Below are 27,331 nucleotides of genomic sequence, written 5' to 3' on the forward strand. Positions count from 1 at the left end.
CTTTAATACCCCCCCCCCCCAAAAAAAAATTCCAAATAGCATTAAAAATTGTAAACAAAAAGAAGACAATAAAATCAAAATCAAAATATTAATAATCAAAGTAAACCTCCAAAAAATGACACGTTTTAGGGACTTGAAGATCATCTATTCCTTCTGCAAATACGAGAGTTTTTTTTTCTGCATTTGTGTATTTGCCAAAACAGTTATTATCCATATTTTTCATATTATCATTACCATAGTTTTAAAGTCAAAGTAAAGTATTACATTTTTTTAATTAACCAAACATGAAGATGACCCCGGAATTTTTTTGTAAATTAGCATGGATAAAATAAATGTTCCAAAGTCTATTTAATGAAAATTCTGCCATCATTTACTCACCCGCATTGGGCTGACAGCCTCAGTCACAATTCACTTTCATTGCATTTTCCCCCATACAATGAAAGTGGATAGTGGTTGAGAATGTCATTTTGAACTATCCCATTTAAAGATGTACGTTGTCTCTTGATATTACAACGCCACCTGCTGTAAACAGCTTAAAACTTTGTGCAGCCACCTCATGTTACATGCATGGTGAAACTCAGATGATGCAAGGAATACAACATATTGAAATATAATTGTACTCTTTTCATGTGTGTTAAAACGCGTATAACTTTATCTGTTAGAATACTCTTTGTTATATATTGTTTAGTCCTCTCTCTGCCTTAACCAGTAGAGGTCGTTAGTTTGGCAAGTAACTCCTGGGAATGAACTTCCGGGATGTAATGTACATCGGTTCATAATGTTTGTGTGCCTTTCTAGAATAACAAAATCCACAACATAACAGGCCTATGAAGGCTCCATCAGCTCAGTAAAACAAAGAGTGATATAAAGACTGACACTGACTGTCCATAAAATCGCATACATTTATGGACGAGGCTTCATTCCCAGTCGTTGGTGTTGTGATTGCTGTCGTGTCCAGTTTTATCAATGGATCCACGTTTGTACTACAGAAAAAGGGGATGGTACCGTAAATCAGGTATTTCACATCAGAGGACTATTATCTCACATATTTTGTCCCACAGAGTGAATATCTAATGAATGATCTATGTTACTACAGGTGGGACTTACCTGGCTGACTGTGTGTGTGGTGTGGTACACTTGCAAGTGAGTCATTCCTCTACTACTGCAAATAAATTAAATTAAAATGAATAATGGTTGTTTTAAAGTGTGTATTAATGCCTTTTTTTAATAGTGATTGTAGGACAAATAGGAAATTTTCTGGCATACAATGTTGCCCCCGCAGTTGTGGTCACTCCCCTTGGAGTGTCACATCAAGAGCAGAACTAGAGGAGAGATTGATGGACCCAGGTATGAAAAACATGTCTGGTGGAGCCATAATTTATCTATTCTTGGTGGTAGCCCAGTGGTTTAACGGTTGCGAAAGAATGTTGGTATACCAAACAGTTTCAGTTCACATCGACTTCTATTTTATGCACAAGACACACAAATAAAGTCAATGGAAAACAAAACTGTTTTCTTACCAACATTATTTAACATATCTTCTTTCATGCTCTACTGAAGAAGAAAAAATCATACAGGTTTGAAACGATACAACGATGAGCAAATCATGACAAATATTTATTTTTGAGGTGAACTATCCCTATAGGAAGTAGGACTGATAACACAACACTCATACATCACTTAACGGCAGGTTTTTTGAAAAGGGCTATTCCTACAAATAGTGTCAAGTAGGTTGTTTTGAATAAGAGCATCTGCAACTTTTCTGATCTGTTTTCGTATCAAGTCAAGTCACCTTTCTTTGTTTAGTGCTTTTTACAGTACAGATTGTGTTAAAGCAGCTTCGCAATAATAAACAGGAAAAATAGCAGAATCAATTATGAAAACTCAACTATGGAGACCATCCAGATTCTGCTGTAAAGCAGCTCTAAATGACAACAGTGTCATTGTTCAGATGAAGTCAGTTTAGTGTTGGTTCAGTTCAAATCAAAAACAATATAGCAATAATGCTTTTGTATAGCAGTGACAACACTTAACATTCAAAGCTCCATTTGTTTTGTCTGAAATCTCTTAGTCCTGCTTCATCATCATGTGTGGAGGAATATCCTCCTTAACTCACTCTCAAAAACCAAAACCGAACATTATCAAACATTGTTTCTGATCTTTCCATGCTTGTTTCAGTGTTCCTGGTCTACATCTCACTGGTGGTCCTATTACTGATCATACTGATTGGCTGGCTTTCTCCAGCTCACGGAAAATCCAACATCATGGTGTATGTGGGCATTTTTTTTCTCTCCTTGGGAGTTTCACTGTGCCCAGCAGCAAAGCTCTGGGACTGGCTGCTCAGGAGGCCTTCAGTGAAACACCTACAAGTGATAGCAGAGCACTTTACCTCTTCCTGGGGTTGCTGGGAATTCTCGTAGTCAGTATTCTGATCCAGTTCACCTACATCAACAAAACCTTGGAGAGCTTCAGCTCTAATATGTTTGAGGCCATTTACTATGTGATGTTCACCTCCTGTGTCATCCTGGCCTCTGCGATTCTCTTCAGGGAATGGACAGCACTCGGCATTATGGACTGTTTGGGTATCCTGTGTGGTTTCGTCACAGTATCTGTGGGCGTTGCCTTATTACACATCTCTCAAAAAGCTAAACTTTCTTGGAGCCAACCCAAAGCTAAAGAGGACTAACTCATGAGTGCATCATTTTTTATGAATAACTGACAGAGTTAGTTGTTAATACTAATTAACCATTGCAGATCCAAACAAGGGAGAGGTCCTATAACATTTTATATAATTGTATTTTAATATTATTATGAATCAGTATTAACTCATTAATTAACTATTGATTACAATAAATTATTAATTTACTTTTAATGATATAATAAATTGATGAATAATTTAATATATAATAAGGGCCTTTTGTAATTTTTTAGTGTAAATGTAAATGGAATAAAGTGGTTAATTGCTTATTTATTGCTCATATATATATATATATATATATATAATTTTTTTTTGTGCAGTCAGCCATGGATAAAACAATTTCTCCAACATAGTGTGTATATATAAACATGTGTTATTCATATTTATCTCAAATTTTTGCTTTTAAATAATGCCCACATTTAAAAAAGTAACATTTGTTGAAAACAATATTAACTTAACCAGGTGAATATAAAATAAAAATATGAATGATTTCCATGTTATATAAAAATAAACACGGGCAGGATTTCCGTCTGGAATAACTCTATGGTGACAGTTTTGGTCAGTCTACCATCAATAATTTAATGTAATTGAAAGCATGGCAAGATGACGGCCAGCAGGGGCTGTTTTCCTTACCTTTGCACACAACAGTAGGCTTCCTAGTCGAAGGACTTTCCTGCATCCTGATCCCGTCCCACCAAAGAACTGAAATTATTTTAATCCCAGAGTAAGTTGTGCATTATTTTATGTATTCTCTTAAGTGCATTTTTGTTGTATTTACGGTTTACCATTTTAATATCTTTAACGTTATATTGTAAGCGATTTTATCGTTTAATACACGATGCGAATGTTTGCCGTATGAAAACAGACCCGAGTTTGAGTGTGCTTGTACAATTTATATTTTCACATAGGCCTACTGCATATTAAGAACACACTTTCACGTATGTTTATAATTTACAACATTGCCTTGTATATTTGTTTTTATTAGCTGTAGAATATAAGTTGTTTTAGTGTCAAGAGTGATTCCTGTAGTTTATCTATGGTTCCTGCACCTGATTCAACGTTTACCTATGTGCATCTACGTCACTAGCTCAACATAAAGCACTTTTACACTTTGATATTAGGTGAGGAAGGTACCTTTTCAGATTTATTATATTTACAACTACAGCTAATTTTCACATTGATGATCAAAACGCGGTTTACATTTGGTTACAATGTTTAAACGCATGAAAAGAAGACTTTAACGAGACGTAAAACGACAAAAGACCAATCAAAAGAGAGATTCCGCGTGTGCGCGCCTGCTTACTCTTTCACTGTACTGATTCGACTCACTTCCGCTCTTCGGCTCTTTTGAACAATTCAGTGATTCTTTTACGTCATGACGTAATTATGCGTTTTTAATTAATTTTGTCAAAGGATGCAGTATATTTTATCGAAATGCAATATTTAATTTTTAATTTCTTTATTTATTATGTATCTATTGTATAATTTGTGCTTATAATTTCTATTTATATGTACTATAATAAGTCTATGTACTATAATAACTATAATATAAAAGCATTTGCATTTGTTCTTGTATATTTTCAACTTTGGCAATTAAAAAAAAAAAAGATTCAATCGAATTTATGGACGAATTGTTTACTTTAGACTGTTTGGTGAACGATTGATTCGTTTGAAAAGATCCGACTCAAAAGAATGATTCTCTCACGAATCGGACATCGCTACCGTGTAGGTGGATCTACATGGGTTCGCGTCAACACCGCGTCTGAATTTCGTGGTCGCGAGAAAATGTGAAAGTCAAAACCGTGAAATCTCAGTGACCGGACACGATGTCGAGCTGATCACAGGTAAACAGCTAGGTACTGTGAATGACTTCATAACCTCCTTTAGCCACGCGTGTGTTTTGCTGTGAATTATGGAGCTAATTGGCTAGGCTATCCGGCTGGATTTGGCTGTATGAATAAGGTAATTGTGATCATGTCAAGAAGATCTCGCCTACTGTCGCGACAACCAAGCGCGTCGCAGACTCTTATAAGATAACTGGTTTATATTTGGTTAAAATGGACATGGGATTTTATACGAGTCCGTAATAGCTCTTAATTGTACTCTAAAGTTTGCTGGATCTGCTGTATGCTCGTGTCTCGCGACTTAAAGGGCTAGTTTACCCAAAATGATAATTCTGTCATTATTCACTCGCCATTGATTCAAACCTAAATGCTTAACTTCCGTGAACACACACATAGAGCTGCACAATGACAATCTCAGTCACCATTCACTTTCATTGTATGGAATAGACGGAAGTCATGAAGGTTTTGAACAAAGTGAGTCTTATCACTATGTTGAACCCTATGCTGATAATATTTGCCTAATGTCAACACATGTAGCTAGTAGGACTTCGAGCCGGTGTGGTTTATAGTGTAATTTCCTGTACTGCTTATGACATGATGTCACTTATTGTGCATTACACACACTATCATTCTTCATTCTCCCTCTGAGCAGTGTGTGTGTTGTCATGAATGTAACCTCAGATTTTTTGAGCTGCAATGTGTGTGGTGTTTCTTATAAAAATGGTATAAGCTTTTTTTTTTTCCAACTAGGAACTTACTGGAACTTAATTCCAAGATTATGATTTGTAATTTTTTTTTTTCTTGCCAGGTTTTGCAGTAGGCCAGGATTGTTCCTCTGGACTGAATCTTTGGTGTGTGTATGTCAATGTGACGAGAGGAAACTCTACCGACGACACAATGGGTCAAGACAGAGGAAAGTACGATTTCTATATAGGCCTCGCTTTGGCTATAAGTTCCAGTATATTTATTGGTGGTAGTTTCATCTTAAAGAAAAAAGGACTCCTTCGACTGGCCAGGAAGGGCTCTATGCGGGCAGGTATGTTTCTTTTTGTAAGCTTTGTAATCTAGTGGTGTCAAGAAAACACACAGCTAGCTCTGTCAGAGAGGTTTAACTGGTATGGGTGGGGAAATGATTGAGATGTTTTATTCAGACACACCTGTTCTGTAGCCGTCATTGTTTAAACGTAAAGGTGCAGCACTGTACAGATCACTTGCTGCACACTTTTTATAAATGATTAACTCTGTTACCATGTCATTGACTTCACCGTACAGAGATATTTAACCCTGTATGGACTCGTGTCATTTATTAAAGACAACAAAAATAAAGTCTTACTGTTAAAAAAGAAAACTATAACTAATTGCTTTTCGCTTTTATAAAGTGTCAAGTCTCTGTTTTATTCATTCCAGTTTTGTGATGGCATTATTTGCTTGTCAGACAACAAACATAAGCAATACAAGTCTTTTTAAGCATTTTTGACATTTAAATCATTCAGTTTGATTTCCAAACACAGTTTAATTTTGCTTAAACGTGTTTAAAAGAAAAAAAATTAGTTTCAATTGGCTTTCAAATTGTTAAAACATACATAATTTGTCATGGATATATAGAAAATGGCCCATCGTGGAATACATTTAGGGCATAGAGTAATAGAAGTTATGTGAAATGATATTTTGTTTTCATGTAAAAATGAAACGGGCATGATTATAGTGTTTAATTTTCGTTCAGTAAACGTTTGATATTTACACATAAATAGGTATTTAAATAACCCTTTTTTCATTTAATAAATAATTCATTCTTTATATAGTTGAAATAATAAAAAAAAATTTTTTTACTTACACTACCATTCATAAGTTTGACATCATTTTTTAAAAGAAATTAATACTTTTATTCAGTAAGGATGCATGAAATTGATTAAAAGTGACAGTGAAGACTTTTAATGTTACAAACAATTTCTATTTCAAATAATTGCTGTAATTTTGACCTTTTAATTCTTCAAACACTCCTGAAAAAAGATTACAACTGTTTTTCAACATTGATAATAATGATAAATGCATCTTCAGCAGCAAATCAGCATATTAGAACGATTTCTGAAGAATCATGTGACACTGAAGACTGGAGTAATGATGCTGAAAATTCAGCGTTGCCGATTCGGGGAATCTTTTTTTTTTTTTTAATTGTAATAAAACGTAAATACAAACATTTGAACAGTAGTGTATTTCATAATGCGACCTGTAGAGCTTAAAGGCACAATATGTTATTTTCGCCGCTGGAGGGCGCGTATTCAAAATAAACAAAGAGGCAAAGGCGTAGTTTGATGACGCTGTGACTGAGTGTGGAATCATGGGAGTTGTCGTCTTCATCCCCACAGCCAATGTAATCCGACGGGACTCGGGCAGAAATCAAGCTGATTTATTAACGTAGTAGAATAAAGCAGGGTGAGGTTGAAAGCCGTCGAAGCGAAACGAGGCCGCTGAACGAGCGTGACACACGTACGGCTCTCAAAGGAATAATCGACAATTATGTTTTTTGTCATAATCGTGCAGCCCTACTAGAGTGCAAGGTGGCCGATATATGATATGCAGTGCAATTTAATTATAGCAAATGTGTCATAAACAATATTGCTGACATATTGTTGAACAATGTGGAAAAATGAATCATCTCTCTTTCCAGGCCAAGGTGGTCACGCATACTTAAAAGAATGGCTTTGGTGGGCTGGCTTGTTATCAAGTGAGTGGCACAGATGAAACAACTCATTTTCATCTTAAAGACAAACTCAAAGCAGCTGTTCACGTACAATATATATTTATCATGTTTGTGGCTCAGCTTCTTGGAAGTAACTATTTGAATTCTGTCTGCTTTGACAGTGGGGGCCGGCGAAGCTGCCAATTTCGCTGCATACGCCTTCGCTCCCGCCACCCTCGTCACTCCTCTCGGGGCTCTCAGCGTGCTAGTCAGGTCTGTAAACCTTTGGTGAATTTCTCTGAATTATAAAAGCCTGTTGCTATTGTTAATGTGCAAATACATTTTAATGGGACAGCAGGTGGAAAGTATGAAATGCAGCTTTGCTTGGGAAAATGTTACTGTCTTGCACTTGTGTGGGTGGTCTAGCAGTAATTGTTGTGGTTTCCTTTTTTGTTGTTTTTAAACCAAGTACGACCATAATCTTAGTGGTTGCAAGCATCAGCTTCACAAAGTGTTGCATTGTGTAATGCTCAATGCCAAAGTGTTAAAGGTATTAACTTCTCAAAAACAAGCTTCAATATAATTCACAAAGTCTCAGCTAACCTACTTTATATTCACAACAAACTTCTAGAGGGGCCTTAAGATGATTTAAGACCAAACAAACATTAAAATAATCTAAAACAGCTAAAATAGAAATATAAAAAGTATAAATTCACCCGCTCAACAACAGGGAACCAGGGTTGCAACTTTCTTAAAAATTCTGCATAATTTTTGTGGGATTTATAAACCTGGAAAAGTCATGAAATTAATCGTTTCCATTGGTATTTTTTTATACGTTTTATGAAAATGCATTTTTCTAGGCATGCCAAACTCTAAAATATTTTATTTTTTGAGTAAAATAATAGCAAAAAATATGCAATCTCTAAAGTATGGCACACTTTTTTATTATTCATTTTACTAAAAACTACAGTACGTTTAATTAAGGGTGAGTAAATAAAGACAGAATGTTTATTTTTGGGTAAACTATACCTTTAAGGGTTTAATGCGTGTCTGTTTTTGCAGTGCCGTTCTGTCCTCGTACTTCCTGACAGAGAGGCTGAACCTGCACGGGAAGCTTGGCTGTCTGCTCAGTATCCTGGGCTCCACTACCATGGTGATACATGCGCCTCAAGAGGAGGAGATCGACAGCCTGGAAGACATGGCCAAAAAACTGGTTGATCCAGGTAAGCTATGACATGTAAAGACAATGAAGGACCTCCTGGGGCCAGTTGCACAAACTGTTTAGTCTTAGAAAGTTAGTAAAAAAAAATAGTGGCTGTATTTATGCAACTGGCCCTTGGATTGTGAATAACTTGTTTTTATTCAGCAGCAGCAGTGTTGCTAAGTAATTCGGCTTCTTTAATATCAGTATGCATTATTGTGGTCTTGATAAGGGAAATATTGCAGTTACACAACCTTTCAAAAGTTTGGGATCAGAACAATTTTTGGTTACACTTTATTTGAAGGTGTCCTTGTTACAGTGTAATAATTATGCATTTGAGAACTAGGTAATATAAATTAACAATATGTACCTACTATAGGGTTGGGAGTAGGGTTACTTGCATGTAATTATGCATAACTTATTGCTATTACTGTAGTAAGTGTATGTAATGTGTAACAAGAACACTGTTAAAAAAAAGTCTCCCATGCTTGCCAGGGCTGTATTTATTTGAACAAAAATACATTAAAAACGGTATTTAAAAAAAAAAAATTATTACAATTTAAAATGTAATTTTTTCTATTTTAATATATTTAAAAATGTAATTTATTCCTGTGATGGCAAAGCTGAATTTTCAGCAGCCTGTCTTCAGTGTCACATGATCCTTCAGAAATATGCTTTTTTTTTTTTTTTATGTTGAAAAGAGTTGTGCTGTTGAATATTTCGGTGGGAATGGTCATCAATTTTTTTCAGGATTCTGAAAAATGAAAGAACAGCATTTATTTGAAAAATTATTTTTTGTAACCGTGTAAAAGTCTTTAATGCGTCCTTGCAGAATAGAAGTATTAGTTTCTTTTTTCCCCCAAACTTTTGAACAGTTGTGTACATATTTATATTGATACTAAAAATGTGTTTCTTCAGGGATTCTTCTGAAAGTCTTTTGACTGCTTTATATAACTAATCATAATTCTCATCTTTTCTTCCATCTGTCTCCAGGCTTCGTGGTCTTCGCGACAGCTGTCATCATCATAGCACTCGTCTTCATCTTCGTATTGGGCCCACGCCACGGGCAAACCAACATCCTGGTCTACATCACCATCTGCTCTGTGATTGGTGCTCTGTCCGTCTCCTGCGTGAAGGGATTGGGCATCACCATTAAGGAGGCCATCGCTGGGAAGCCAGTGTTGCGAAACCCTTTGGCCTGGCTGCTGCTGCTGAGCCTGATAGCTTGTGTTAGCACACAGATCAACTACCTGAACAAAGCACTGGACATCTTTAACACATCCCTGGTGACGCCCATCTATTACGTCTTCTTCACCACCTCAGTGCTCTCCTGCTCTGCCATATTGTTCAAAGAATGGGAACACATGGGCACCGATGACATCATCGGCACACTGAGCGGCTTCGTTACGATTATCGTGGGCATCTTCCTGCTGCACGCCTTTAAGGACGTTAGCATTAGCTTGGCGACATTGGCCGTGTCCATCAGGAAGGACGAGAGGAACGGCCCTTTATTAAATGGCATGGCAGCTCACAACCACTCCAATTACGAGCTGCTACATAACGACGTCACGGAGGACTTTGACGACAGAGAGTCAGGGTTGCCTTTCGACAGCGTCTCCAGAAGAAACGGCACTATGACAGTCTCTTAGGTTCAAAGAGGACCAGCTCGTCTATGAAAATGTTTTGGCTGCTCTATGGACATTTAGCATTTTTCTTTCCTTTTCAGATATGAGATAAAACCTAAGACAATCAACTCTCAACGCAAAAAACAAAGATACAAAAAAGATGGACCAATCGATTGTACTAAGGGTTTTGTTTGTTTCAAACTAGACTACATGGTAAGCTTCATCTCATTCCTCCATGTAGCACTGTAAATATACAACTGTACGTTTTTAAGAGACTTTTGTTATATTTTATGTACAGATATCTGTATTTACATGCACTGAGTTTCTTTCTACAAAATCGGTAGTTGCTTTGACTTTGTAATAAAGACATTTATTAGTGGAATGATGAGAAGACCTTCTCAGTTCATCAGCAGTGCTGTGATTATTTTTTGGGGGTTGTTGACCCAAAAAGGAATCATCATATACTCACCCTCATGGCTTTCCAAACATTCCAAAAAATTGTTTATTTGTAGTCATAGTTTTTGTTTAAATTCGATTAACATTTTGTCATATTTATCCAATTTAGTCCATTATACCAAAGACAGGACTATAGAATACCCCTTTTCCTATAGAATTTGCCAATTTTTGTTTTAAAGGGACTTTGATTATACTGACTAATGGCATCTAATTTTAGTCGACGCGCGCAAAATTAATCCGAATATTCAAACATTGGATCGACATTTAACAAAACAAATTAAAATGTACTCGTGAAAACCTGAGCTCCTGAACATTATACTTGTACACTATTGCACTATAATTTTGTATTACATTTATATTGTGTGATTGTGTGTATCTGATGAATCTAATAAGGATAGCTATCCTTGCGTTCGGGTGAGTTAATTAACCCGCCAACAAAGCGCTTTAATTGACCGGTGTTCATTCATTGTTCAGCGTAATCACCTGAAACTGGATTTTATTTTGTTCAAAAACATTCTTAATATCTAGCGTTGTTCATTTGTCTCGTCATTGTTTGTGATATTTTAATTAAAATAGTTTAATTCTCGTCGATATGCACTCGTCTATGTTATCAACAGTGTTGGGCAGTAACTAGTTACGTTACTAGTAATTTAGTTACTGTAATATTACTTTTTGCAGTAACTAGTAGTGTAACTAATTACTAATAAGATTTCAGTAATAATATTAGTTACCATCCATAAAACAGCTTAGTTAATTACATTAAGTAGGCAAACTTACAAGCTTACATTCAGCATATAGAAATATTGCATTATATTGATTTTGTCAGGAAAAAAGATGATCTGAACACTGTTGTGTAAGTTGTGGCTTTACTTTACTCTGGCATTACATCCCACCCACATCCCTCTGATCAGCATGTGGTACATTATATTACTATATTTAAAAATCTTTTTGGAAAATTAAACCGTTTCTTACAAACTTGTGGTTTGATAAAATATATAATCGTATATGGGTAACGAAGAAATTACAATTAGCTTCAAGCTACACATGACAATTAATGAGATTAATACAACACTTCTACTTGAATGTCACTATCAGGTGTTTGTAATAAATTCTGACTGCGATCCAATGTGGATTTTGGTCAAATAAGGCAAAAATATGTTGTTAGAAAGAATTTTATGTGGAAGATACAGTTACAACTTCTGTGGGGCGTGAAGAAAAAGTAATGTAACTAGTAGTGTAACTAATTACTGTTGCCAGAAAGTAATAAGTAAAGTAACAATATTACTTTTGAAAGGAGTAACTAGTAATGAGTAATAGATTACATTCTTTGAGTAACTAGCCCAACACTGGTTATCAATGATATGAACGCAAGTTAACTTTTGTTAACTTAAGTTTGTTGGAACACTGCACACAGATACCTTCAGATTCACATCGACCAAAGATCTTCCTGGCGACCCACTGTCCTGCAAAATTTATCTCCAACCTGCTTCAACATCTTCAAAGACGCAGGAGACCCACTGAAGACTTGATATATATTTTTTATATAGCTCTCAAATTGAGTAAACGATGACCTTTTTTTTGTTTTTTTTGTGAACTAGTCATTTAACTCGTTTAATTTGGTGAAAAAACAACCCAGGAAACCACAGAATTTGATATTTATTGAATTAAAATCTGATTACATAAAATACAAAAAGGCACGTTTATTGAGAGTAAGAACTTGGTTACGCTTAAAGATTTATTCAGGATAATAGAAGAAAAAGAATCTTGCATGCAATCATTCAAAAACACCACAGAGAAATATACCACTGGTCTCTCACCACAGCAAAAGCTTAAATAATCAGTTGATAAAACCCACTTGGCCATTTTCCAACCCTTTCCCCTGGTATAAAACATGAAAATGAGTAGTGCTGTGCTATCATTAACATATAATAGCCATTTATCTATAATAAGGCACGAGTGTGTACAAAATAAAATCAACCTGAAATACACTATGTAAAACTGGGCCGTGTTTGTCTATCATTTTAAAACATATTTTGGCCTAATTGACCAAAGCCTGAGACATGTGCAAAACCAATAATGGTACAATTGATTGATGCTTACAAAACACTTGACTAATCACAAGGCAACTTACTGGCTCTGTGAACACTACAGGCTGGCATACGAAAGGCGTCTCTATGTAGAATGTGACAGTGAAACTGGTCCTAAACTTGTAGCTAAATATGTTCCCCTCTACCATCTCTTCCACTTCTAATTGCTGCAAATGTACGCCAATCTCAGTTACTGGCCAATGACTGATGGATCGGAGGCTGAAAGCAACGGACATGTTCGACTGGCATGTTCTCTCCATCCCCAGACTTCAGGTACTTGTTCAAAATGGCAAAGATTTCATCATTCAAAACCTGGAACTTGCGAATTCGTTCAACCATTTTCTTTAGAGGCTAAAGCGCGAGAGAGAAAAAAAAGTTGGTTTAGCTGATGTCTTGACTACAGAAGTTACATAAAAACTTCTCATTGAGGAAAAACTCACCACACTCTTGATGATCTCATCTTTGCCGTCATGTTTCTGCACCTTAAGGAGATGGTAGCTGAAGTCCAGGATATCAAAGCGTCTGTGCTGTCCAAGCAATGTGATAATCATGCAACCGGCCCAGTTCAGACCATCTCCAAAACATTGCCTAGAACAAGATCAATATGCTTTATAAAGCACAAATATCCTAATCTCACTGTAAACCGCCATTCTACATGACGAGAAAAACAGGTAATCGGTTTGCACTCACTCAACGGTGAACTCATGCGCTCCCACCGGGATGCAGTACACAAACTGCATGGCGCTCCACAACCTGTGGAACTCCACGCACTCGTCCACGTGCATCACGCCGTTGCTGGGCAATGGGCCGCGCCAGATTGGGTCGTCCAGATAACCGCGGATGCGAGTCAGAATGACCTCGAATATGGAGAGACCGCAGCACAGCCGCTCTTTAGTCAGCAGGTCACCCTCACGGGCAATGGCAATTTGCTGATGAGAGATTGTACAGGGTATTGATTCAAATCAGACCAGTACTGCTCACTCAAGTCTGCGTCAAGACTGACTATGGTATTTGTTTTGTCAAAGCATATGATTTGTCCTTCAAAGCATATTTACAGTTATTTATCAAATTTGAACAGTAGATGGCGATGTCACCACAATTACGTAGTATTGTGACAATCCTAACAATGAATAATGATGGCATAAAAAGTCACCACTGAGATGTGATCATTTTGACTTTATCTCACAATTGACTCAATTATGAAGTATCTCAATGCAATGTCATCTTGGTCAATTATGGCATGTCTAATTCTGACTTTTTCTCATAATTATGAGATAAAAAACTGAAATTATGAATCAAGATTGACTGTCAACTTTTTATCTCAATTTCAACTTGTCAATTTCAGCGTATTTATTAATTTGTATCTCTTAACTTCAACTTTTTATGACAATTTCAATTTAATTATAGCTTTTTATCTCAATTTCAGACCTTTATCTCAAAAAGCATGATTTACCAAAGCATGATAATTTCGACTTGCCATAGTTGATTTTCTCTCATAATTTAAACTTATGTCAATTTCAACTTAATTATGGCTTTATTTCTCTCATAATTTTAGATCATTATCTAAAAAAGCATGATATACCGAATCATATTTTCGACTTCGTCATAGTTATGATTTTATCTCATAATTTCAATCTTTAATGTCAATTTCAACCTAATTATGGCTTTTTCTCTCATAATTTTAGACCTTTAGCTCAAAAAAACATGATTTACCAAATCATGATAATTTTGATTTGTCAGTTGATTTTATCTCATAATTTCAATTTTTTTTAAATGTCAATTTCAACTTAATTATGGTTTTGTATCTCATAATTTCAGACCTATTCCATATATAACAGTGGTCTGGGACTTTAAAAAAAAAAAAAAAAACATTTTTAAGCACAGAATCAATCACAAAAAACACAAGTGCAGTTACTAATTCCATTTGTAGAAATGCCAATTAATGTAACAAAAAGTGACAGAAAATAGCGGCATTACCAGGATAAAGTAATACTAATTTCTTCCAGCAAAATTTAGAAATCACCATTTTTCTTTGAAAATAATCAATTTGGCCATTACCACTGACAGCTCATAAATAAAAAAGTGAACGTGGAAGGCTCAGGGATGAGCTCAAACCAGCAGTTAGGTGTGTAATTGAAGATGCTAATGACAATAAGTAGATGTGTGTACTGGAGGCGGCAAAGTAGCAGAGCACGACTAAAGCGGCTGTCACTCAGCGCAGTGATGTTTCACCCACCTGAGGGGTTCCCAGACGCTCAATTAGAGGCACCATATGCAGTGCTGTGTATTTGGCCTCCAAACGCTTCATCTTTGCATCCAGACGTTCACCTTCTGCTCAAGTGTGGGTTGTTAGAGGGATTATTGGATATGTATGAGGAACTGCTCAAATAAAGCATTCTAAAAATACTGCATAACCTCAGCAAACATCCATAAACATGAGCTTACCTTTAACGTGAACTCTTGGCAAGATGTTCTGGAAGGGTGCTGCATGCAACAAGTCACACACCTCCTCTTGAGACTAGGAAAAGAGACAAACTCATTTCAGAAACTAAGTCACGTGGGCAAAAAGCGAAGTAATCAATGGAACAGTGGGATCAAAGCATGAGTTAAATTCAAATAAGCAATCTGAGACAAGCCAACATTGACACTTTGACATGTACATGCATAACCACAGAGTTTAGGTGCATTATGTTAATCAGGTTAACTAGTAAAGCACAGATTCCATTAGTCATTAGCTTAATGTTTGTGGGCGGTTTTTGGTATCACTTTACAATAATGTTGTCTCATATAATGTTGATATCATGAAATAACTTACATTTCTTCCTAAATGTTCAAAATACATTAACGTTCATTTTGATTATGCAACTTGAAATTTTAAAAATATGAGTGTATGTAGAAATTAATATCGAACATTAACCATAAACATGATGCATATCCTTATGTCAAACTACCTCCCTTCAGTATTTGGCATGAGTTATTCATACTGTGGCGAGGATTTATTTTGTGGCACAGAGGGGTGACGTGGCATAGTGGTTGACAACAAAAAACAGAAATGGCACTTCATGTCAAAAAAGGTGTTTTAATGTATGTCCAATGAAGCCTTTTAGAATTTCTATGGGTACGGTTCCAGCAGATGGAGCCATGCAGTCACATACACCACTGACAGGAGCTATTACAGATGAGGCTGTTGACATTTAAATTAAAATGCAGAGAATTACAGCCGACAGCTCGGATTGCATTGACCTTGCCATCAGGCAGAGCAGGTACTTTCACACAGGCACAGAAATGTTCTCTTCCATGACTTTATTTTACCAGACAACCCGTAATTGTTGACACTATATAATTTGATGTTTAATGTGGAGGGTGGTGGAAGACAGCATCTCCCTGGGTAACTTTCATAATTGTGACTAATGGTTGACAATTAAACAGCAGCTTATCACATCTGTGAAGAGTCTCTTTAGTGTCTGGATGAATGTCAGATATTCTCAACCATGCTGCAGTGATGTTTCATCCATTATGCAGTGTAAACCCAAGCAACTTCTTCAAAGATCTAAATGTGTTTTTTTTTTATTGGACATTCACAGATTCTAGATAATTAACTCAATTAATCAAATTGATAATAAATTCTTGAAATATATTCAGGTGTTAAATGGGGATTTAAGAGGAAGAATATATATATATATATATATATGGCATGTGCTAGATTGGTAGTATTATTATTCTTTTCAATGAAAACATTCTTGGTTTCAAAAGTGCAATGTGTTAAAGAACTGCAAAAAAAGCTATGTGCTTACACAATAATGAAACAGATGAAGCACCTAAATATACACTCTGTTATACATAAATTAATTGTAACCTAAAATCTTGATGTTGAAAGTTAAAGCTGTTAACTACACCATGAAAAAGTAAACCTGTGGCTATGATGTCAGTCTTTAGACTCTGACTGTTATTTATTGCGAGTAGCAAGCTGTGTTCTGGATTTATTTGTGCTCTAAAGGGAATAAACTCATTAACAAATTACAAATCAAACTAAACACATTAAGAGCTGTGGAACAGTTGGCCAGCAACCGTATGGCCTGTCTTTGGGGGGGACAAACATTTCTTAGAATAAATTATCATATTAAAAAATGTGCCCAAGTATGTGATAATTCATCACTTTTGATTCAGACTTTGAAAAGAACAGAAAATGAGACGCGGTGTACAAGCAAGGCAACAGCAAGATCACATTGATAACAGACTCTACAGCTCTATAGAGAAAATATGCACATGACGGTTTTACGGGCTGGTTCAAAAGCAAAAGATAAAAATAAAAAAAATGTGAAGCTGATCTGCATCTTAAAAGGGTTGAAATCTGACATGGAGAAACTGACAGTGCTGCCACATGCAACACAACTGCAGATGTGTTCCCATGACAACAGTGTGTCAGAGTCAGACATCCTAAACACTGACCAGGTGACAAACTAAACAATGGAAGTCACCTGTGTTGTGTTCTCTATACAAAATGTATATTCACATACATAAAATATGTATGTGTGTGTGTAAATATACATGTATGTGTGTATATGTAATTAATTGAAACTAGTTGCATGATGTGCTGATTAATCTAATTAAATCACACATCAGTTTGGGCTGAGAAATTACCCCCCAAAAGATAAAGTCATTATTGTGTTAAATACACAGTCAGTCATTGCCCTGCATCATGTTTGTCAACAGCTGCATGCAATGTCAGATACAGGTCTGCGCAGGACCAGGGTGTGTTAAATACGTTATTAATTTTAACGTGTTATTTTTTCCAAAATTAATCACACCTAATTAACACATTACAGTACATATATACAGTATATTGCTCTATTCTGTCATTGACTCCTGAATAATTTATAAAAAGTTAAAATATTAAGAGATTCATTCATGATTGGAGACTTTAGTTATGCGTCTTGTGTGTCACTTGTCACAGCAATATGAGAGAATATGAAAGGAGCCAAACCACAAAGGACAAAATGAATTAGTAAAGCTCACTTCCACACTCTTTACTCTCAAAAAAGACTTTAGTTATGCGTCTTGTGTGTCACTTGTCACAGCAATATGAGAATATGAAAGGAGCCAAACCACAAAGGACAAAATGAATTAGTAAAGCTCACTTCCACACTCTTTACTCTCAAAACCACATTATCAATCTGCTGAAGATCTGTTTATTGATGGCATTGACCCTCTGTTTTGCTTACATACTGAAAGTGGTCATAAAAATATTGGATATTCTTACATAAACTGGAATTTCTTCTTTAAAAAAAAGATTATGGCAGGTGGCAACAGTTGCTAAGGTAGGATTGGTCAGTACCGTTTTAAGGCATGGTTTCTATAGCATAATGTGAATGCTCAGTGGTCATACCAAGCTCTGTTCACTCAGCAGGCAGAACAGCAAAGCGTTTCCAACTTCCCTCAGGTTCTGGAAGCACACAGTCTTCAGCTCAGCATACTCCACAATGTCCTTCAACTGGTGGTGGAAGAACTCCAGAATACCTGCATCCAGGAGGCAAAACCATACTTTCACTATAATGCCTCATTTTGTTTGTTTTTGGAAATGCTGAAATATTAGTATTCCTCTATTTGCACACTGCATAGTGATTAACAAAAATAGATCCCGTTCCTGGATCAACATCTCCTAATAAATGCCTCAAATCTGGATGTCTTGTTGACAGTAATATTGATCCAGGCCCTAAAACTAACCTTGACGCGACCAGCACATGCATGTATTGTGGTTTCTGAAGGTTTAATAAAGGTAAATTTAAGAGTTTAAGACCACTTTAAAATTAAGTAAAGAAATTTAAATACATTTGAGGAAGCGTCAATATGTAATCTGAACCTTCTGTTCACACTGCAAAAAAAGTCATGATCTTCCTCAATAATTGTCTTGTTTTCCAGTGCAAATGTCTAGATTCTTAAATTAAAGGATTAGTTCACTAATTAATTCATTAATTCAAAATATCTTAATTTGTGTTCCGAAGATGGTCTTACGGGTTTGGAATGACATGAGAGTAATTAATGACAGAATTTTCATTTTTGGGTGAACTAACCCTTTAAGATACATTTATTTGAGAAGGAAAATTACATAAGATGAGAGGTTTATCAAAAATCGAGTTTATGATTCAAACAAGGACAAATATCTCCCAGTGGTCTCAGAAAACTATTTAATTAAAAGAGAAAACATTGGGTTACTTGCGTAACCCCGGTTCTCTGAGAACAGAGCGAGGTATCTCACTATGGGAAACGCCCCAGGCGTGATAGACTATGGAAGCACCAATTACACCACGTCTGTCCGAAGGACGGACCAATCACAGCTCATGACAAGGAGCCCACCCCCTCCCTATATATGGCTGTGATCCCCGAAAACGGCATTCTAAGCACGCTCTTCCCCCGTGTTATGCGAGTAGGGAAGCTTGGTGAGATACCTCGCTCTGTTCTCAGAGAACCGGGGTTACGCAAGTAACCTAACGTTCTCTTTCAAACAATCACTCGGTATATCACTATGGGGAATGATATAGCCAACTCCCGAAACGCATGCTTTCCGAAGCCGCCGAACAGACCCCGGCAAGAACGAAAGACAACCTTTCAATTCTCCAAAGAGCCAACATTGAGAACTGCATGAGCCATAGAAGGCGCAGTGACATCCAGATGGTAAAATCTGATAAATGTATGAGGGGAAGCACAAATATCTCCTACCGAAATCCCCTTAAACAATGCCGAAGAAGTAACCATACCCCTTGTTGAATGAGCCCTTTAGCGCGCTGGGGAATGAAGACCCATAGATGTATAGGCCAATTCAATCGCCTCCACCATCCAATGGGAAAGGCGCTGTGAGGAGATCGGCTTACCCTTACATTGAGTGGCCCATGAAACGAATAACTGATCATTCTTCCTGAACGATCGTGTCCTGTTTACATAATAGCGTAACACTTGTACAGGACACAAAGTGTGCAATTTCCTCTCCTCCGAAGAAGAAAAAGGAGGGGGGTAAAAGGCACGCAACTCCAAAGCAGAGCAGTTACAAGCTGAATCACTGACTTTGGGAACGAAAGCCGGGTTAGGCAGCAACGTAACCTTGCGGTCATCCGGACTAAAATCCAGACATGCCCGATGAACCGACAAAGCGTGTAACACACACACTCGCTTAGCTGAGACTAAAGCAAGTAGTAAGACCGTTTTCAGAGATAGGAGCTTAATATCAACACTCTCCAGAGGTTCAAATGGGGCCCGAGTTAAAGCATTCAGAACCATGGAAAAGTCCCATGACGGGACCAGATGCTTAGATACTGGTCTCAAATGCTTCACCCCCTTCATAAAATGGCATATAAGAGGGTGCCGTCCAACTGAGACTCCCTCGAAGCCTACATGACACGCCGAAATAGCAGCCAGGTAAACTTTAATAGTAGAAAATGCTCTCCCATTGTTCATTAAGCTGTGTAAAAAGCAAAGTACATCGCTCACCGTGCACTGAAAAAGAATAACTCCTTTACGAGTACACCAGTCCTCAAACACATGCCATTTTAAGGCCATACAGTGAGCACGTTGATGGAGCTCTAGCGATACTCTGGATAGTGTTTATAACCTCCTGCGGAAGCCTGAGTGCGTATAAATTTAACCCTTCATGGGCCAGACCCAAAGATCGACTCATTCCGGGTGGGGGTGAAATATCTGCCCCCCCACTTGCGACAGCAGGTCCCGGCGCAACGGGAGCGGCCAGGGTTCTCCCTGAAGGAGCTGGACAATCTCTGCCAGCCACAGCCTCCCCGGCCAACGAGGGGCTATCAGAAGGAGAGATAATCCATTTTCTCTTACTCTTTCTAGGGTGGGAGAAATTAGACTCAGCGGAGGGAATGCGTAAAGCAACACGTTCGGCCACTGGTGTGCCAGCGCATCCCCACCCAAAGGCGCATTTTCTTCCCTGAGAGAGAAATTGACAGAGATGCATCCGTTGTCACTACTTTTCTCAGAGACACGCTCCCCAAGGGAACCCCTGTCTGGAATAAACAGGGATCTCTCCACTGATGAAGAGCCATCACGCACTCCGTGTGTATTCTCACTCCGCGCGAGGTGCAGACGAGGACACAGACGTCTCGCTGCTACCCATCGCTGGAAGTCTCTCATTTTCAGCAAACCTAGCGGGACCACGGACAGCGACGAAGCCATCATGCCCAAAAGGCGGAGACAGGTCCTGAACGATACCAAATTTCCCTTGCGAAACTGGGCCAGGCACTGATAAAACGCCATTATCCTCCTTTCCGAGAGCATAGCGCGGTATGCCACAGAGTCTATTCGTAAGCCCAGATACTCTATCTCCTGAGATGGAATCAGCTGGCTTTTGGCATAGTTGATTCTGAACCCCAGACTCGTTAGATGAGACGTGAGCATCTCTGTGTCCCGTTCCGCGCGCTCCCGCGAGTGAGCGCATATCAGATAATCGTCCAGATAAGCAGATATTCTGAGCCCCTTGTGTCTCAGCGGTGATAACGCTGTCTCTATGCACCTGCTGAACACGCGAGGAGCGAGGCTGAGCCCAAATTGAAGAGTAACAAATTCGTACACTTCGCTCTGAAAGGAAAACCTGAGATGCCAGCCACAGCCTCCCCGGCCAACGAGGGGCTATCAGAAGGAGAGATAATCCATTTTTTCTTATTCTTTCTAGGGTGGGAGAAATTAGACTCAGCGGAGGGAATGCGTAAAGCAACACGTTCGGCCACAGGTGCACCAGTGCATCCACGCCCAAAGGCGTATTTTCATCCCCAAGAGAGAAATACAGCAGACACTTTGCGTTTGCCTGCGAGGCGAAGAGATCTACGGCAGCCTTGCCGTACATCCCCCATATCTGATCCACCACCTGCGGGTGGAGCACCCATTCTCCGTATAACGGGTTGCCCCTTGACAGGAGATCCGCCCCTATATTCAGGACTCCTGGTACGTACGTCGCGCGCAGCGAGCTGAAGAGCGCCGCGCCCCAGACAATCAGTTTGCGCGCTAGATTGTGCAGTTGCAACGAACGCGTTCCCCCTTGGCGATTGATATATGCCACCACCGTCGTGTTGTCTGTCCTGACCAGAACATGAAACCCTTCCAAGAATGGGAGAAAATGTTTCAGGGCCAGAAAGACTGCCATCAACTCCAACATATTTATGTGAAGTTTGCGAAGCTGGGGCGTCCAGCGACCGTTTACCGATCTGCCCTGAAAAACAGCCCCCCAGCCCGACAGAGATGCATGCAGACTCGTTAGATGAGACATGAGCATCTCTGTGTCCCGTTCCGCACGCTCCCGCGAGTGAGCGCAAATCAGATAATCGTCCAGATAAGCAGATATTCTGAGCCCCTTGTGTCTCAGCGGTGATAACACTGTCTCTATGCACCTGCTGAACACGCGAGGAGCGAGGCTGAGCCCAAATGGAAGAGTAACAAATTCGTACACTTCGCTCTGAAAGGAAAACCTGAGATATTTCCTGTGCGGACACACCCCCCAAGGGAACCCCTGTCTGGAATAAACAGGGATCTCTCCACTGATGAAGAGCCATCACGCACTCCGTGTGTATTCTCACTCCGCGCGAGGTGCAGACGAGGACACAGACGTCTCGCTGCTACCCATCGCTGGAAGTCTCTCATTTTCAGCAAACCTAGCGGGACCACGGACAGCGACGAAGCCATCATGCCCAAAAGGCGGAGACAGGTCCTGAACGATACCAAATTTCCCTCGTGAGAGCATCTTGAATTTGTACTTCATCAAGTGCTTGTTTAGAGCACGCAGGTCCATTATTGGGCGCAAACCCCCGTCTTTCTTTGGAATTAGAAAATAACGGGAGTAATTGCCTTTCTGAGTTTCCCCCACTGGAACTCGTCTTATAGCTCTTTTCTCTAAGAGGGAGGATATTTCTGCTTCTAGCACCCAAGCTGAATCCCCATTTGCTACAGATGCTATGACCCCATTGAAAAGAGGGGGTTTTACAGCGAACTGAAGCCTGTAACCCTTGGTTACAGTCGCGAGGACCCACGGATGCGAATGAACACTCTCTCCAAGCCTCCTGATAAAGAGCCGATTCCATAGATGGAGTGCTGGCGCCATCTAGTGGACAGAGAAAAACGGCCAGGATCTGTGTGACTCAGAGACCGATTTATCTCTTGGTTCATTGTTATTATTTTGTTTTTGTCTCCCTGTGCCCTCGGCATTGAGCCTGGATGCGACAGATTTTTTATTTGCTTTAAACCCAGAGGCTGAAGTGCTTTGTGACAATACACTTGAGAGCTTGTGTTTGTACCCATCAGACCACATTCTTTTGGTGGCTGAGTATTCTGCACTTGAACTTGACGGAACATTGTGTGTTGAGGGGAAGCTGAACTGGCCTTAACACAACTTAGAACCATTTTTCCGCCCAAACTCCACATCTTCCGCTTCTTCTCGGGTGGGGGAACAGATATGGTGGGCTCGGGAGAGGACATCACAGAGAACCCTAGGTGCTGCCCGTCCCTCCCATGCAGAGATTGTGTCCTAGGTATCCCTCCTCTTTTTGTTAGAAGGGTTAGCGGACTTGGAATTTACAGCCACGGCCGCGAATGACTGCTTTCCCCATGGTTTAGCGTTTGAAGCAACGGGGGGCGAGCCGCCTGCTCCATGCTCTGGGGTTTTGCAGTCCTGGATGCATTCAAAAACCTCTTGTTCTGCGTCGGAGGAACAGGACGCGGGGGAACAGGAGGGCACGGTGCTCTTTTACGTGGCAGACAGATGTCAAATGCCTCGCCTTCCTTCTTCTGGAGGTCGCACCTCTGTCTCATCGCCGCAACGGCTGGGCCGAACAACCCACTCGAATCCACAGGAGCATCGAGAAAATCTAATTTCTCCCTGTCCCCGACACTCGATAGATTTCGCCACAGCGACCTCTCACCCGCAACGGCAAGAGCCATGGTACGGCCGCAGCTTTGCACCGCGCCACGTGAGGTGCACAGATTGAGATCCGTTATGTTGCAGATCTCCTCCCAGACCACCGGGTTTGGATTGCCGGCGTCCAGCTGAGTGCCCAGCTCCTCCAACAACTCGGCTTGATAGGCCGTCAACAACGAAGTGACGTTAAGTGCCCGCACCGCCAATGCTGAGGATTTATACATTTTTTGGTACATGGAAGTGCTGAAGCGTTCCATTTTCCCAGGGAGGGAGGGACTAGCAGATGAGAGAGTTGTTCGCCTGTTTGGATGCAGGTGGTGAGCCACTGACTGCTCGACTGTGGGAGGGTTAGAGAGCCCAAGCCCTTCCATTTCACTCACATCGAGTATCCCTTGACGGGCACATGATGAGAAAAGGGTTTTTCCCAAGATCACGTCATCTCTGCTACACACGCCGGCAAAGCAGGAAGCAGTTGTTTCGCCGATGGAAGGCGAGAAGGAAGCCTTTTCCCATCATAGATGTCACGTTTAACTCCTGGATCCCCAGGAGTTACGGGCCAAGCGATGCCAAGCTTAGCTGCCGCACGCTTTCAAACTTCCACTAGGTCACAATCTACCACCGTCGACGCCACGTCGCCGCTTTGCGCGCTCACGGGCCTAGACGCTTGTGCTGCAGACAGGATAGCATCATCCTCATCATCATCCGGCTCATCTCGGAGTAGGCGAGCTAACATCTCCTCATCCTCCTCCTCGTCTCCCTCCACCTCATTGCCTTCCGCAAGCAGCTGCTGGTCGAAAAGCGGCGTAAACTCAGGAGACTCTGAATCCATAATATCCCCCCCACGAAGAAAGATCCCGTGGGGGAGAGGATTGGACCACCTTTGTCGAAGGAGGGACAGAAGATAGAACCGGATCGTCTTTAGAAGATGCAGCCACCCGAAGCCTTCTTTCCAAGATCCTGGCCGGCATTACACAACAGTGCGCGCAACTCTCTGCATCCGCCAGCGTGGCCTGAGCGTGCTTAACACCCATGCACGCGATACACATCGGATGCGAATCCCTGCCCGAGATCATAAATCCACAAGCTGCCGGACACGAGCGCGAAGGGACATCCTTCCCTTTCTCCGCTGCAACCTTGGACCCCGACATGATGAGTAGAATAATCTTAGCTCGCCTTAACGCGTTAGCTAGAAAAAAACTCAGTAACGAGCAGAGAATCCACAACAGATTTTAACTGCACTGCGTTCGGCAACGTCTACCATTACGGTACGTTTGTGAACTGAAGCAGCGCAGAACAGGTGCTGAACGAAAGTCTTCACGGGGAAGAGAACAAGAATGCCGTTTGCGGGGATCACAGCCATATATATAGGGAGGGGATGGGCTCCTTGTCATGAGCTGTGATTGGTCCGTCCTTCGGACAGACGAGGTTTAATTGGTGCTTCCATAGTCTATCACGCCTGGGGCGTTTTCCCATAGTGAGATACCGAGCGATTGTTTGAAAGAGAACTAGTTTTTATACCCATATACCCATGTGACATGTGACGTCTTGGTGAGTTACTCTGTGTTTATTCCCAAGTCACAGGTAATTGGCTGTCTGCAGGTGATTGGATGATGTGGTGCTGCACCTGGACTAAATCAACTGGTCTTAAAAGGGACTTGCAGGAACAATGAGACATATTCGTTCATGCTTCAAGCCTAAACTCACTTAATTTTTCATTTAAGGATCTTCAGATTTGAATTGAAAAAAAGACACCCTGATGTACAAGTACAGTGGTGTGAAAAAGTGTTGGCCCCCTTCCTGATTTCTTATTTTTTTGCATGTTTAAACTGCATGTTGTGTATACTTGTGTTATCTTTGACTAATATTTAAATTTGTTTGATGATCTGAAACATTAAAGTGTGACAAACATGCAAAAAAATAAGAAATCAGGAAGGGGGCCAACACTTTTTCACACCACTGTATGTACATGTATACACACACACACACACACATCTTATATACTCAGTCCTTGAAATTTCTGAAGAACAGTAGGTATATCTACAATGGCTGACTGTTCTCAAGTTTACTCTTTTTTTTTTTTCCAGCTACATCCAAGAATCCAAAAATAAGTAATACTCTTACAAGCAAAAGCCTTTAACTACATATACAGACCCTTTGCTGTTTTTCTACCCTCTGCCTTTCTCTCTCTCTCCTCCACCCACTTCATTTAATTTTTCCTTTCATTTCTTTTTGTCCAGGCTGACTGAAGCCCACATAATCAGACATGCCATGGTTTCAGTGTGGAGCGCACCCTTTAGTATGGTCACCCGGAAAGAAATAACAAACAAAGAAAGGGAGAAAGAAGAGCAAGAAGCAATTACCAAACCTTCTCAAGTCAAGAGGGGTCTGATTAAGTCTTATAAAACACCCAGTGTCTGCTGTGTAAGCTCCACTGTGTGACTGACACACTGCAGACAGCCAATCTGGCTAGCAGCACAGTTGGATTTATGAAAGTTTGATAATTCATTGCTTATCTTCTATTGGTGATAGTGGGAGCTCATATTTACACAGGGTCAAAGTGGCTCTCCTGGGTCAGAAAATAAAAGGCTTGCTGAGGAGTGTTCAAAAAAGTTCAATTTTCACCTGGAGAGCCATACTCGTGGCGAGGCAGACGGCATATCTTGGGCATGACTTCCATCAGGGTCTTTACATACTGCAGAATGGTGCCCTGAAGCTGCACCAGAAAAAAAACAAGATGACAAGGTGATTTCAGCAGAAATGTTGCTAATGCCCACACATCCTGAACTTTGTCTTTTATTCTTTATCCTTTAAAGTTAGATTAGCAGTGTAAAAAAAATCGCTCCAACAATGATCTGATTCAATTAAGATCCTTATAAATGATCTGGTGCATCATGAAAACAGAAATTTGGTATTGACCATATCCGTGCATGCATTCCTGGGAAACAAACCCATGACTTTGGTGTTGAAACCACTATAATTAAGGCATCATTTGAGAAGTTTTAGTAGGAATAGTACACCATGCATTTCTTCTCACATTTTTGAGAGCCACTGATTAGAAAAAAAGATTATGTCAAGTGTCTTGCAAAAGGCCCCAGATCTCCATGAATAAACTTCAATTTGCATGCTTATGCACGTACCAGGCTTTTGACGACCTTTAACAGCTCTTCCATCACCACAGCGATGCCCTGGTATCCTAGAAGTCTGCAAATAGCCTTAATATGTGGAGGTCCCACGAAGTTCCGGTAGAGGCTGTATATGCTACTGTACGCCAAATTCAAGGTCTAAATCATCATTAAAAAGAAAAGAGAGCAAGTTAGTGTTCGGAACAAAACTCAAGATTTCATGTTGAGGCTGTCTTGCTTTAAGCCAATAACATTTAATATACTTTAAAATATAATTTATTCCTGTAATGCAGAGCTGAATTTTCATCAGCCATTTCTCCAGTCTTCAGTGTCCTTCAGAAATGGTCCTTCAGAAATTATTCTAATATGCTGATTTATTATCAATGTTGATAACCATGATTAAAAATAGAAGCTTTTTCTTACTATATAAATCTTTACTATCACTTTATCAATTTAACACATGCTTGCTAAATAAAAAAATTAATCTTTAAAAAAGTGAAAAAAAAAATTTACTGACCCCAAACATTTGAAAGGTAGTGTCATTTGTTAGAAAATATTTATATTTTAAATATTTAAAAAATTATATTAAATTTATTTAATAAATATATTTTTTTAATCTATTTTTTTCACTTTTTATTCAAAGAATCCTAAAAAAAAAAGCATCACAGGTTTCAAAAAAAAATATTAAGCAGCACAACTGTTTCCA

The 27,331-nt window shown here is 39.5% G+C and overlaps 3 protein-coding genes across 7 annotated transcripts in view; 2 read left to right on the forward strand and 1 right to left on the reverse strand.

Moving 5' to 3' along the window:
• Positions 1-781: 781 nt before the first annotated feature.
• Positions 782-2,686, forward strand: nipa1 (NIPA magnesium transporter 1). Its single transcript, XM_016515927.1, is given in 8 exon segments — positions 782-1,003; positions 1,005-1,015; positions 1,097-1,120; positions 1,123-1,143; positions 1,232-1,302; positions 1,305-1,347; positions 2,179-2,282; positions 2,285-2,686. Coding segments are annotated over 8 exon segments (774 nt in total). The 5' UTR covers positions 782-905.
• Positions 2,687-3,407: 721 nt separating this feature from the next.
• nipa2 (NIPA magnesium transporter 2) lies at positions 3,408-10,192 on the forward strand. Of its 5 annotated transcripts, none has more exons than XM_016516020.1 (6): positions 3,408-3,422; positions 5,351-5,578; positions 7,211-7,267; positions 7,405-7,495; positions 8,285-8,445; positions 9,417-10,192. In XM_016516020.1, the coding sequence occupies exons 2-6, from the start codon at positions 5,440-5,442 to the stop codon at positions 10,070-10,072; spliced, it is 1,104 nt and encodes a 367-aa protein (XP_016371506.1). In that variant the 5' UTR covers positions 3,408-3,422; positions 5,351-5,439; the 3' UTR covers positions 10,073-10,192. The 5 variants fall into 5 exon arrangements, with proteins under 5 accessions (XP_016371506.1, XP_016371504.1, XP_016371503.1 ...); XM_016516018.1 differs by lacking the exon at positions 3,408-3,422 and adding an exon at positions 4,345-4,554; XM_016516017.1 differs by lacking the exon at positions 3,408-3,422 and adding an exon at positions 4,345-4,542.
• Positions 10,193-12,130: 1,938 nt separating this feature from the next.
• Positions 12,131-27,331, reverse strand: part of cyfip1 (cytoplasmic FMR1 interacting protein 1) — a 40,103-nt gene continuing 24,902 nt past the window's right edge. Inside the window, exons 24-31 of the mRNA XM_016516022.1 lie at positions 26,641-26,784; positions 26,126-26,216; positions 17,978-18,108; positions 15,037-15,109; positions 14,828-14,922; positions 13,282-13,520; positions 13,032-13,179; positions 12,131-12,942 (exon numbers count right to left, since the gene is read on the reverse strand). Of these exons, the coding sequence (XP_016371508.1) occupies positions 12,778-12,942; positions 13,032-13,179; positions 13,282-13,520; positions 14,828-14,922; positions 15,037-15,109; positions 17,978-18,108; positions 26,126-26,216; positions 26,641-26,784 (1,086 nt within the window). The 3' untranslated portion in view covers positions 12,131-12,777. The remainder of the gene's footprint in view (positions 12,943-13,031; positions 13,180-13,281; positions 13,521-14,827; positions 14,923-15,036; positions 15,110-17,977; positions 18,109-26,125; positions 26,217-26,640; positions 26,785-27,331) is intronic.

The sequence above is a fragment of the Sinocyclocheilus rhinocerous genome, unplaced genomic scaffold (genome assembly GCF_001515625.1).
Source record: "Sinocyclocheilus rhinocerous isolate Xijiao unplaced genomic scaffold, SAMN03320098_v1.1 scaffold85, whole genome shotgun sequence".
Lineage (NCBI taxonomy): Eukaryota > Metazoa > Chordata > Actinopteri > Cypriniformes > Cyprinidae > Sinocyclocheilus > Sinocyclocheilus rhinocerous.